At 46.5% G+C, this 13,155-nt stretch overlaps 1 protein-coding gene across 1 annotated transcript; it reads right to left on the bottom strand.

The window, feature by feature from the left end:
- Positions 1–401: 401 nt before the first annotated feature.
- Positions 402–12,679, bottom strand: aars1 (alanyl-tRNA synthetase 1). The gene is made up of 20 exons (XM_068723274.1): positions 12,601–12,679; positions 11,390–11,547; positions 11,106–11,294; positions 10,124–10,269; positions 9,365–9,556; positions 8,347–8,491; positions 7,503–7,648; positions 7,278–7,386; positions 6,883–7,033; positions 6,129–6,253; positions 5,563–5,707; positions 5,279–5,457; positions 4,823–4,936; positions 4,461–4,667; positions 4,034–4,218; positions 2,664–2,772; positions 2,092–2,205; positions 1,778–1,984; positions 1,449–1,562; positions 402–1,356 (listed from the first exon to the last, which is right to left on the bottom strand). The coding sequence occupies exons 2-20, from the start codon at positions 11,531–11,533 to the stop codon at positions 1,177–1,179; spliced, it is 2,901 nt and encodes a 966-aa protein (XP_068579375.1). The 5' UTR covers positions 11,534–11,547; positions 12,601–12,679; the 3' UTR covers positions 402–1,176.
- Positions 12,680–13,155: the final 476 nt, after the last annotated feature.

The following is a 13,155-nucleotide window of genomic DNA, read 5'->3' as shown; positions in this document are numbered from 1 at the left end:
CAGATGATTTTATACATAAAACTTGATCAGTTCACACATCTAATAATATTTCATTGAAAGAAGGTATGTTTGTTTCGGTTCACCTTCTGTTATCCTAAGTGCTCTAAAAACACCACCGTACACTTCCTGTCCAGCACTAAATGACTGCCAGGTAAACATCACGGGGCGTCAAGCTAACAACCAGTTTGTTTTCCTCAGGAAGTGAAGACTTCCGGGCAAGATGCAGTGGATATTGGATTTACTGCAGGATATGTAAATTGGCAACCATTTGCTATCAAGTCCAACCGATCGATGGTGATAGAATGTGTCAGTGTTGTGTTTACACCCCCCCCCCCCCCCCCTCCAGTCTGCACTTTGCCCCCTGAGATGCATCACCAACACAAACGCATCACACATTTGAATGAAGCAAAGTAGACAGCAGCAGTATTTATTCCATCCTCGCAACGTGACACATCTGACATGGAACAGCTACAATGATAAAAGACATCAACATTCAATCAATATTAAATGTTAGCAAATGAAGTTACACAGATTAGTTAATGGACACGTTCATGAATTATGTTACTAAATTAAACCCGTTGACTTCTAACATGTCAGATAATGGCTTCTTATTTGAAAAGCAAGATACAGCTAGTGCGCGTTCAAGTCAAGTCCAACCAATCACAGGAGAGAACTCTGGCTTTTGCTCACTCTGATGGACGGAGCCATTCGTTTTAGTCGCTTCATCTGAGCTGTGCAGTGCTGGCCGCAGGCTAAATCGATCAAAAGCACATCAGTTTCCCTCCGTCACAAGCATGCAATAGTGCAGTGGACACACTGAAGTAAGAGTTCTCAAATGATCCGCTGCCCTCTTTCACTTAACTGCATCAGAGGATCTCGAGTTATACTCAAGCGACTTCCACGGAGATGAATCAATCAGAGTGTTAATAAATAAATAAATGAGCGGCTCGGTTACTGCTGGCAGAGTGTCATCCGTCAACATAGTGAGCAAGAAACCCGAGAGCTTTGTTTGTTTTTCTAATATATTGTGACCCGAGGAGAGAAGAAAAGAGGGGAGGAAATGGACAAAGGAAAAGGAGTGAGGGATGTTTAGTGATTTCTAACTCGGTTAAGACTCGACCTATGTTTGCAACCTCCTCTTCCTCCTCCTCCTCCCACACTGACACCCCTCTGCTCTTAGTTCTCCCCCAGTTTAAGCTGTGCAAACTGGTTGGCCATCTGCAGCGCCTCCTGCAGGCACTGCGTGTTCTTGCCCGTGGCCTGGGCCGACATGTCCTTGCCGCCTCCCTTGCCGTCCAGCAGGGGGCACAGCTCCTGAACCCACTCGCTGGCCTTCAGACCTCGCTTGGCCACATCCTGAGGAGAGGAGGGGTCATCAGGGTTTAAAATCGGTTTATAAAACGTGGCGCGGGGGGGTTGCTGTTTGACTGAATGAATGACCACGTTACCTGTGGGACTTGACACAGGCAGGTGATCTTGCCGGCGTCGGGGTCTACGGTGAAGAGCATGGCAGCGGTCTGAGGAGACTGCGACTTCAGCAGCTTCAGTGACTCGTTGAGAGCCTGAGGTGGGGTTAGGGAGAAAAACAAAGTGAGCGAGAAGGAGGGAAAGAGTAGAAACGGTGAGGGAAGAAGTAGTCTCCTAATTAGCACTACGGATCAAGGTCAGATAGCACAATATGATCAAATATGAGACTGGCTGGGGAAATGTGCAATATTATAAATATAAAATATAAATACGTCATTTCAGTCCCTCTTTCAATACAATCTGGACTCACCTTAGCTGAGGCTCCGGTCTCCATCTCCATGATGAGCAGCGCTTGGTTGGGGCTGCTCTCTATCACCTCCTTGGTCTTTTCCAGGACTCTCTTCTGGATGTCAGCCTTGTAGTTGCGGTCCAAGTCGTCCATGGTCTTCTTCAGGCCCTTTAGGGATTCCCTCATCTCGTCCTTCTTCCACTGGGAGATCACTGCCGTGCCGATCAACTGCAGGGAGGACAGACATGTTGGCACCACCGCACAGGGTCGCTCTATTGGGATGTTCTGGAGTCTTTGAAGCACAAAATAATAATAATAAAAAAAAAGGCATTTACCTCCGTCATGTCGGCGATGTCTTTCTGAATGTCCTTGTTCGGGGCAGTCTGCTGCTTCACCTTGTCTCCCAGTTCGGACAAAGACTGGAGCAGGGAATCGGCTTTCCTCTGGGCCTGATGGATGTGAATGAGACACGAGAGGCATGAGCGAGACGAGGGCGAAGAGCAAAACGTGGAGGGAGAGAAGAAAGAAAAATGAAGCGGAGTGGTGGACGGAGTAAGGAAGAGAGAAAGACGATAAAGATAACGAGGAGCATCAAGCAGGGACTGTTGTCTAAAAATAGTAGAGATTAATTTGTCTTTGGGGCCCGGAGAGAAAATGCAAAAAGGCTTCTTTCTGGCTGCAAGCTTAACCACCATTCAGAAACAAGCTTCACTAAAGTTTCATCACTGCGTTTTTTTCGACATGTCATTGTGACTATTTGACGGCCATCAACACGCCGCAAAAAGTTAAAAAAATGTCCTTTTGGATGGAAAACATACGCTTTATAAAATGTAGTTTCCTGGGCATGAGTATGATGTGTGTGTGTGTGTGTGTGTGTGTGTGTGTGTGTGTGTGTGTTAGCGCTGACCTTCTGGGCCTCTGTTCCTGTCACAGCAACAATGCGGCGGATGCCCTTAGCGATGGCCTCCTCTGAGACGATGACAAACGGCGCGGCGTGACCCGAGTTCTGCAGATGGCTGCGCATAACAGAAACCAACAGCACATTACCAAAAGCGTTGCACAAGTGTGTGAAGGAGGAGGAGGAATGGGAGAGAAAACATTGCAGAGCAGCAGCAGCAGCAGCGGCAGCAGGAACAAGGGGTGCTTTGAAGTGGCCGCGGATTAAAGAGACATCAAAGACAACATCGGGAGGCACAACAACAGTTTCATAAAGTGGAATATTTTAAAACCTGAAGCGGCATGAGCACGCTCAGTGCAAACGTCTCCTCCGGAGGTCGAATCAGAACCACCTCAATGCGCACACACACACGGGTTAGTCTCAACACCTATGCACATGAAATACAGCTTGGACATCACTTTTGACGCAGACAATCTAATAAAATGGAAAGTCTTGCAATAATCTATGCGAGAGCTGGGACGACTCGTCTTTCGGGTGGATTTTACAGCCCGGAGCGGACGCTGTAAAAGTCAGTGGAGCGAGGCCGATCGCTGAATGGAGCTGTACAAAAATTGTCCTGGGCCTCATCGGCACACGGACGCTTCACCGCAAAGACTCACAAATCCAATTCATGGTTTCCACTTTACACACCGCCGCTGGGCAGGTGTGACACTTCGGAAAACGGTCGGGCTTCGTGTAGATGAACATGACCCGGAATAACCAGCGACTTGGCTTCATGGCAAACACACAAGTGAACATGTGAACACGGCACTCTGCAGCTAGTTCTGTTTTGCTACCTTTTATTCTCCAACACACTAGAATTACAGAGATTTCAGCTCATCAAGGAGGAAATTCTTCTGAATTACAGTGAGAGAAACATCATTGTTGATTTCGTTTTTGCATAAGCTAGCCGTGGCTATCGAATACTGATACATTCTTAAATACTTGCGATGCTACCGTTATCTTTTGGAATTGACTTTTCAGAAATATGGTCATCTCCGATTTAGCCTGGAAACAGGATGTAGGAATTTCACTCTTTAACTTCCCACATATATGAACATATGTACACCATGCGTGTGGAAAAATAACCCTCCTTTTCAAAAATAAATATGCAAACCAACTCCTTATCTGGCATTCGGGATTAAAAATGCTACATTCTTTAAACCAGGAATACTCGATGACGAGTTGTAAACACATTCTTTAAATAAATTTCTTCCCCGCCTAAATTAACTTTTACTAACTGAACTTTTTTCAGTTAAGCGGACTACGGTGCTGGTTTGCATTCCCCGTCGCAAGTCAGCGGACATGCATGAGAAACGGAACAAAGCGCCAACACTCACGTCCCCCCGCAAAACTCGATGGAGGTGAGAGAACCAGCAGTGCTCTCGGGCTTCTCCAGCAGCTCCTCGACGGGGATGCCGATGGACACGACTCGGACGGGGTCGGGGTAGGTCTCATCGAACACGGCGCGCAGCCCCTGAATGGCCTTGGCTTTTGCTAGCGGGGCGTCCATGGCGTACACCGGCTGGAGAGAGCAAAGTGTGGGAAGGAAAGCACCGTCAGCTGATGGAGTCCAATATTAATAAGCATTAAAAAGGCACGCCCGTGTGAAACTTTAAAATCAGGGTCATTTGATTATCTCTTCATACAAAACCTTGAGCTAGCATCGCCACCGCCATCAAAATCACTATCTAATAAAAAGGCCACATTTCCCCTTCAAAAGGAACTGCTGTGTGGTTTGTTTTTCGTGCTTATTCTCCCACTGACCTTTGCTTCTTTTATCATGGCACAAGCGATCTCCTCAGTGCGGCGGACCTCCCCCGTGCTCAGGGCACCTTTAGCGGTGAAGTCAAACCGCAGGCGGTCGGGGGCCACCAGGGAGCCCCTCTGGTCTGCCTCCCCCAAAACCCCCCGCAGGGCGAAGTTCAAGATGTGTGTGGCGGTGTGGTTGCTCATGATGGGCCTGCGACGAGCCTGGAAAGACAATGTGAACAGATACTTAGATTCAAAGTCACAGCTTCACCCAGAGGCAATAAAAACAGACAGAGCTGAGGGAATAAACTGATTTTCACGCCACTTAACCGCTTTAATATCATGCAACTTGATTCTATGGTTAGACGTGTTCTCACCTCATCTACGCGTAATGTAACGCGGTCTCCAACCTTCAGAACGCCATAGACCGTCCCCAGGTGAAGAACGTAACCTCCTCGAACCTGCGTATTCTTCACCGTGAACTCCATCCGCTGCGTTGACGGGGAAGAAAGACGGGGAGACAGAATGAATGGACAGGTTGTCGTTCTGCAGAAAACCCTGCAAGTTGAGTTAGAACGCTGGTGTGTGGTGTGTATTTTGTTCGAGCATTTTCTTTTTAAAACTTGAAAGAAAATAAATTACTCTCATCTAACAGAGGGACTTTTTGCCTGCAGGCATTATTTCATCTCTTATCTCTTTAAAAAAAAAAAAAAATCTTTTGAGAGTGTTTTTCTTTTTACAAAAACACTCTCAAACAGCATCAGCGGAGCTCGTGCCGAGAAGCACCCGTCTCCACTTTTGGTCATAGTTTCCTTCATTTGCGTTTCGCTTACGTCCCCCGTGCTGTCGTCCTCTCGAACCATGTAGCCCTCGTCAAATGTCTGCCCGCCCTGCTCGGCGTAGAAGGACGTCCGGTCAAGCAGCACGCCGCACTCCTGACCCGTGGCCACGCTGTCGCAGAAGGCGCGGTCGCAACGCAGGGCCAGCACCGTGGCCTGCGCCTGCTCGAAATCTATAGACACCCAGACGGGGGGGGGGTTAGTGCACGAATGTCTTGAAAACACAGCCGCATCAAGTGGACTTAAAAGTCTGCCTGGTGAGCGTGCGAATCACTGACTGTAGTTGCCGGTTTCGTCGGAGGTGTATTTGTATTTGGAGGAGTCGTCTGTGGCGGGTGTGTTCTTGTTTCTCAGCTCCTCGATGGCGTAGATGTCCAACATGATGTGGTCCACGTCTCCTGCGCCCTTGCCCTGGGACTTCAACTACACGGGAACACACATGCGCAGCTTAGTGGACTTAAAAAAACAAACTGAGAATATTACAGCATAAATAAAACAACATAGTGGTTTTCTTTAGTGCCAGTATGTATCAAGACAGTTAGTTCATTGATGTGTTGTACAGCAGTCCGAGGCTACAGTCCCCCCCCCCCAAAAAAAATTCAGACAACAAGAGATTATCACAGCACTGTCCAGTAAAAGAGGGTTTATTTAAAAACAGCAGGTGCACAGCTGCTGATTCTGACTTACAGTGCGATACTGGAGAGCGCTGACACAAGGCATAATGGTGTTCCCACAGGAGTGGAAACAAAAACACTGCTCAGTGGAGTTTCCCCTCGCAGAGCAGTCGAAGACAACAATTCAAACAGTAAGAACGTTTCCTTCCCCTCTCCCTCCGTCTCCTCACCTGTGCTGCCTTCTTCTCCTCTTCAAAGGCGGCGGTGTCCACCGCCATGCCTTTCTCCTCTGCGATGAGGGAGGTCAGGTCCAGGGGGAAGCCGTATGTGTCATACAACAGCCATGCTGTGTCACCTGGACGCAGAGAAGGGGTGAAAAATAAAGAAAGCTGCTTGATATGTCTGTCTGAAGCAGTAACGCTCAAAGAGCTCCTCGAGTCAAACAGAAAACCAATTTCATACAAATGCAGTCATCAAAGCTCGCAAAAAGCTTTAAGTGTCGCTGCGGTTATTGTATTTCCAACAAAGCAAATGGGGACGCGGCCAGTTAGACTTGTACTTAAGAATAAGCGTCTCATTTTGTGCATAAATTATGCTGACAGCTTGGGACAAAAAATAAATACGTTTTAAAATCCTGAGGTAGACTACAGTCCGTCTTCACAGCCTGAAAGATCTGGATTTTAGCTTTTCAAACTGTAGTCCCTCTCCTTCAGCCAATCTAAATATTAAATAAGACAGATTTTCATGGTCAGACAGATGGATTAAAAGAAGAGAGACCGATCCGTAATGCCAGCACACACATTCTGATTGGAGGAAAGAGCAAAGAGATGAGGGACGTGGGACGTGGGTGAGGAGTCACGTGAGTTTTAGAAAAGAAACCTGTTCAAATGAAATGTTTTATGGCTCTTTCAACACATGATATCAAACAGTAAACCTGAACTCCTTCCACGTAGCGGCAAAGCTTCCCTTCAGCTGCGGTCTCACCTGGAATGGTCTTGCTGTCTCCCAGACTCATGATCTTCCTGTCAAGGATACGGCGCCCCCTGCTGAGGGTTTTGAGGAACTGCTCCTCCTCCTCGTTAATAATGTCCTTCACCACTTCTGGGTCTTTCTTCAGCTCCGGGAAGGCATTGCCCTGGAGGTGTGAGAGTGGAAGAAGATGGGGATAAGGTCAAAGAGGGAACGTAGAGAGCGGGTCACCTCAGTCCTGACAATTGTGCTGCTATAACGCATAAAGTTGGTGGGTATCATTTTATATATAAGTAGTGCCAGTGCTGGACATATCTGCATATCCACTTTAACAGTTCATTAAAGTAGAAAACACCTGCTGAGGCCATTACCAGATACAATGAGGCGACGATCAAAAGAAAATATCTCACCAGGGACTCGACCACCACATCCACCAGAGTGGCAAAAAAGCCTCTCTGAGCTCCCAGCTTCTCGTGAGAGTAACGGACGGCGCGACGCAGGATCCTCCGCAACACGTAGCTGAGCATGACGGAAACGGCGAAACAATGGCGTGTGAAAAAACGCTGCGTTCAAAGCCACGCCGTCCGAAACACATCATCTGTAATCACGAACCACAGTACACTCCAATGTCTCACCCTCTTCCCGTGTTGTCGGGCCGGCCGCCGTCCGATAGGGCGATGGTGATGGTGCGGGCGTGGTCGGCCAGCACGCGGTAGGCCATGTCAATGCCGTCAGAATCCTCGGCGCCCACTTTGCCGGTGTACGGTCGAGCACCTGTACCCTGAAACAAACACAAGAAATCCGTCCGTCCAGCAGCAAGCAAAAACATAACTCCTGTCACTTTGTTTCACCTGAAGAGTTAGGTCCCACTGATAAACACACGTTGTGTAAAATGTGTGTGTGTGTGTGTGTGTGTGTGTGTGTGTGTGTGTGTGTGTGTGTGTGTGTGTGTCGTGTCAAAACAATGAGAGCAGGTTAGAAATATGCTACTGTTTGGGTTATTTTCGGTGAGTGTGAACACGAGTGCTTGTGGGGTATTTGCTTGGAGTTCCTGTTACTTTCAGGCTCGTATGGCCAGACGTGTGAGTCTGTTTGCTTCTGTAGTAATACGTCTGTGACCAACAGTGTCTCTCAAGATTTATAAAGCTTCTCTGCACTCTAGCTGTGATGTCACCCACTCTCAGCAGCCCTATACCCTCATTATAAACTCAGAAAACAGCATGAAACGTTGTACTTGAAAACTGTTTAAAGTTTACAAGCATTTCAAAGTGGAGGTAGGTTTAAGAGAATTTGAAAATGTCTCCCATTGTAAGAAAATGTTTAAAAAAAAAAAAAAAGCATGATTTCTTTCCAAAAGTAAATGAGTAGAAACAAGTAGTTGAAGATGAAGAATAATCTGGATCACAATCGTGTGAATGCTGCTGAATGTAGCATTCACACACCTGACAGGTGAGGTGTTTCTGCACTGCGTTTCAGTACCTTCTGAATGGCTTCAAAGTACGGGATGAAGAGGTCAGTGTCGTAGTTGGACATCTTGTTCTGCAGCACGGACACCAGGCGCTCCAGGCCCATCCCCGTGTCGATGCTCTTCTTAGGCAGGGGCTTCAGCTCGGTCTCTGACTCTCTGAGCAAAAACACAGAATCGCTCAGTAAGCACCTTTGACGAGGACCGAGGACCAAGCGTTAAAAACACAGAGTCGCTGAGTAAGCACCTTCGACGAGGCAGCCTCATAGTGGGAGAGCGCACAGGTTTTTCACGAGGAGGATCACACAGTTTTGTACGAGAAATTATTCTCCTTTTTATCCCGACACCAGTCCGTTCCTGGGTCACACATTTTAAACCCTTTCAGAAACCAGATTATCGGTTTATACGGCCAAGTGAAACCACTTATAAAACCAGATCCCATGTAAAACATGTACCGCACATACAATAGAAAGAACTGTGAAGAGGCGTGGAGAGATGTGTACATATGATTCAGTAGTTGCTCTGCAGATGACAATAAAACAAAAAGGTGTGTCGAAATTCCAACAACACCCGATCTAAATTTATGGTTAGGGTTGGTTAGGTGTGTTGTTGTCACAAAGCTTGTGATCAGTTCAACGCTCGTCATATAACCCACTGAACTGGTTACCAGCCGTGAGGGGTTAGACAGAAGGAGTAAGCAAACGCAATGAAGCAGAAGGATTCAGCATGTATCCCACAAGACGTCACAACTAACAACTGTAAGTAATCGAGGTGCTGATGTGAAGAATTGCACCAGTTTGACCAGAAAACCTCTGAACAATGCAGCCTGAAAAAGCAATGAGCTCACTTCTCAGTCTGAAAAGTGTCGTTTGGTTCACATACAGTATGTGCAGCATTTAGAAAAAACTCAAGAGAAATATGCTGAACACGACAATACAGAAGAAAAAGAAGTGATGTGTGTGTGTGTGTGTGTGTGTGTGTGTGTGTGTGTGTGTGTGTGTGTGTGTGTGTGTCTGTGTGTCCTTCCGTTACCTGTTGAACTGGATGAACACCAGGTTCCAGACCTCCAGGACATTGGGATCGTCCATGTTCACCAGGTGAGCGGCGTCCCTTCCTCCGATGCGGTCGTAGTGGATCTCACTGCAGGGGCCGCAGGGCCCGGTGTCCCCCATCTCCCAGAAGTTGTCCTTCATACTGCCGGGCAGGATGCGAGCCTCATCCATCCTGAGAGGAACACAGCGAGCAGAGAGAGAAAATCAATTCTGTTAATTGGTAAAAAAAATAAATGCAGTTGTGTGACAATTAGGACCTTTACAAAGTAGGAAAGCCAAAGAAGAGTTTTTTCTGTGCTTCAATCATTTATTTGAGGTAAACACAATGTTCATATTTACCCACTAATACTTCACGACTATCATAAACTGCCCACTTATTAAAATGTAATGACATGGCAGTCACAAAATGAGGAAAGACATGAGATAAGTTGTTATTGTGTATGCACTGATAATTGTGAGGTTAATATGCCTTTAATAATATTTCAACATACTCTGATCAGTGTGTGTGTGTGTGTGTGTGTTTAAGATTAGGACATTTGAGTAACTGCCAGGACCAGTCTGAGGCCCACTGTGTCCTCACAAAAACAAGAGAAAAATTCAGAAATCAGAAAAAAGCATAGTAAGTATAGTTCCCACACAGTAGGCGGTGATTATTAAAAGTAGCTCAAAGATGCCGGAAAGCAAATGCCTTCATCTGGTGCGTTCACAGACACATCTCTAGTTCACAAGCTAGGCTCACCCCAGGTCGATCCAGATCTGTTTGCACTCCAGGTCCGGCTCCAGGCCCGCGTCAGAGTGACCCCCGAAGTAGGTGACGTACAGACGGTCTATGGAAATACCGAACTCCTGGGTCAGCAGCTCCAAGGCCATCTTACAGGCCAGGTGCTGCAGGGGCGGGTGGGAGGAGGCAGAATGAGCAGAGCGAAGAACGACACGAGACAGGAAAGTTCAACAAGTGACATGACAGCACACTTCTGGTTTAGAGCGACTATGAGTGAGCCACGTCGACGGCACAGAAAAGACAATGAGACACAATAATACATTTATTTTTATTTTTATCTTTGCTGCGAAAAAGAAACTTGATGTGACTGAAAATGAGTCATTTTTAGGGACGTTACTTTCGGCGTCCTACTGCAAGTAGTGAATCAAGAATCCTTTCATAGATTTGGGATGCCAGAAGTCACTTTTCGATTCCCTACCACCGCTAACATCCCGTATCGACTCAGCAGAAAGAAACTTGTAGCAACATTACACAACGTTTCTATTCACATACTCAGCCGTAGTAAAAGCAACTCTGTAGCTTTACTACTTTATCTTCAAGTCAAAACGAAGGGCACTGCAGCAGATAAAAGGTGCAAGTGGAGCTATACCAATAAGTCTGCAAGACTGACATATCAGTCAATATTAGCTTATTGCAGATAAATCAGTGTTGGTGCACATGATCGCCGATAAGTGGCAAGAAATATACTGAAAACTAGGTTTGAGGTCCTTTAGAAACTAAATGCAGTGATAAGTAGATTGTCCAACTGTAAAACGTCCCGCTTAGTATCTTTAACATTAATTTTAACAATAAATAAAATCAAAGGGATCTGTAAATTATGTGTTTATTAAAAAAAACAAAACACCTATATCGTTATGAAACATCAATATTGGCATCTGCCTCAAAATGCCAATATCAGTCGTATCATTACTGGTGGCTGAAAAGTATGACAGCGTAATACCTTAAAGTAGTCCCCAAAGGACCAGGACCCCAGCATCTCGAAGAAGGTGTGGTGGTAGACGTCTTTGCCCACATCGTCCAGGTCGTTGTGTTTGCCTCCTGCACGGATACACTTCTGGGTGTTGGCGGCACGAGACAGCCTGGCCATAGGGTGGGACGGGTCGATGGTGTTCAGGAAGATGGGCTTGAACTAAGACGAAGCGGCACAAAAAGCAGATTTGTCAGCCGTCGAGAATCTTATGAAAAGAGGCGTCCTGACGGAGAGGTGCACAGGTGTTTGGTTACCTGGTTCATGCCGGCGTTGGCGAAAAGCAGCGTGGGGTCGTCCAGCGGGATGGTGGCCGACGAGTGGACGTACTTGTGCTCATACCGACGGAAGAAGTTGATGAACTTCTCGCGGATTTGAGATGCACTCAAAGAGGAGTCCATTCTGAATCAGCTGTCTGAACAAAAAAAAAAAAGCACAAAAAATGTAAATTAGCAGTAATTAAGGATTTCAAGGATCTGAATTCAATTAAAAAAATGTTGTTGGTCTTATAACCAAGAACCATGGCTACAGTATCAATGCTGTCTATAATTAAAAGGCAGCACATTCCCATCAGTGGACTCATTCGTAAACTAGCTGGCAAAGGAAACCACACAGCCGATGCTTTCGGCTCTCTGGGGCCAGCGAGCAGACGGTAAACAGCCTCCGTCCCCATCCGGACTACCAAACCACCCCGCTGGCAACGACGGAAAGTGGACACCTTGGGGTGATGGGACGGAAACTTTGGTCTCTGCGAAGAACAGACTGTTGGTGTATCGTTAAAAAAAAAAAATAATAATTGCTCCTTGTGAGGAAGATGAGACCTAACAACAGGACACATGGGCGAGACAGAAAACAGGACACAATAACTGACAACAGGAGAATACAGTGACAACAGGGAAAGCTGTGCACTTTTTAGGATGAACACAATTTGTGTTGGTGCTCATCTGTAATCACGTGACTGACAAAGATAAGATAAAGTTCTGAAGCCAACATCTGTACTTCCACGGAGTTAAACTCCAGGTCAGTCAGTGGAGCAGCCCCGTGCTTCTCAAAAACTTAGTGGTTTCCCACTGGAGAGGTCCACAAATGACTAAAATGAGTTGTATCCGCAGGTGTAACATGACGTCTCAGAGGGTTAATTTCCTTTCCTCCTGCTCACTAAAATAAGTTCCCCCGGCTACCTCCGCTGTAAACATGTTGCCAAAAAAATACTGCAAGTCATGCAACACATCGTTCCTCTGAAACTGCCCCTAAACGCCGTAATGCAGCATTATTTGAGCGGGTGGTTGTAAACTGCTGTGTTGAGCAGAGGCGAACTAGCTCGACGAGCTGACGTTAGCAATGGAACCGGTAGCCCTCCGTCAACCCAGCCTGAGAGACAGACTACAGCCCACAACTCTAACAGGAAATCTCCTTTAGCGAATGTCACGGTACACTTTAAACATTTTGAGCAAAGGATAATACTCACAGAGGTCGCAATTCTCGCAGAATGAATCAGTTACTGCTCCCTGACACACCGCTGTAGCCCACGCTGCTCGACCACAAGGAAAGCAGAGCCAGTGGACACGCCCATGGCAGCCGCCCATTGGCCCGTCCGCACCGGTGCGTTGTAAAGCGAGCTTTGTATTGGACGAGCCTGCTTTCAATCTCAGCAGAGCCCGCCACACGAATGGTACAAACTTCCTTGGTTTGGCTGATGCAATGGAACAGACATCGGTGTCCATGAGGGTGTCAATACATATGTTTTAATCCGCTTGATTAAAAAAATAAAAAATAAAGTGTTGTGCACATGTTTGTAATATACATTTACCTTAAAATATCGTGTCAATGATCGTTTCAGAGCGTTAGTTTGGGTGTTTAGGTTGTGGCCAAGTCGACCGGAGATGTATCAAGAATTGTGTAATAATTTGTGATTTTGTGACATAATGATAGTGAAATATTCACTGTTATTGCAGCAGCACTTATTTTTTTTAATCACTGATGTAGTTCCCTTCACTGCCACGCAATAGTGGAACCTTTATTC

Source organism: Cebidichthys violaceus, unplaced genomic scaffold (assembly GCF_023349555.1).
Source record: "Cebidichthys violaceus isolate CVI_PGR_0920_01 unplaced genomic scaffold, fCebVio1.0.p SCAF_3, whole genome shotgun sequence".
NCBI lineage: Eukaryota > Metazoa > Chordata > Actinopteri > Perciformes > Stichaeidae > Cebidichthys > Cebidichthys violaceus.
The sequence above is the reverse complement of the archived record's forward strand: the minus strand, read 5'-3'. Positions and strand labels throughout refer to the sequence as shown.

Coding starts and splice junctions, on each gene's coding strand:
- aars1 (XM_068723274.1), bottom strand. CDS start 11,533: ATGGACTCCTCTTTGAGTGCATCTCAAATCCGCGAGAAGTTCATCAAC. Junction 10,270..11,105: donor CCTTTGGGGACTACTTTAAG/GTATTACGCTGT, acceptor CCGCCCCTGCAG/CACCTGGCCTGTAAGATGGC. Junction 1,357..1,448: donor GCCTGTGTCAAGTCCCACAG/GTAACGTGGTCA, acceptor TCCTCTCCTCAG/GATGTGGCCAAGCGAGGTCT.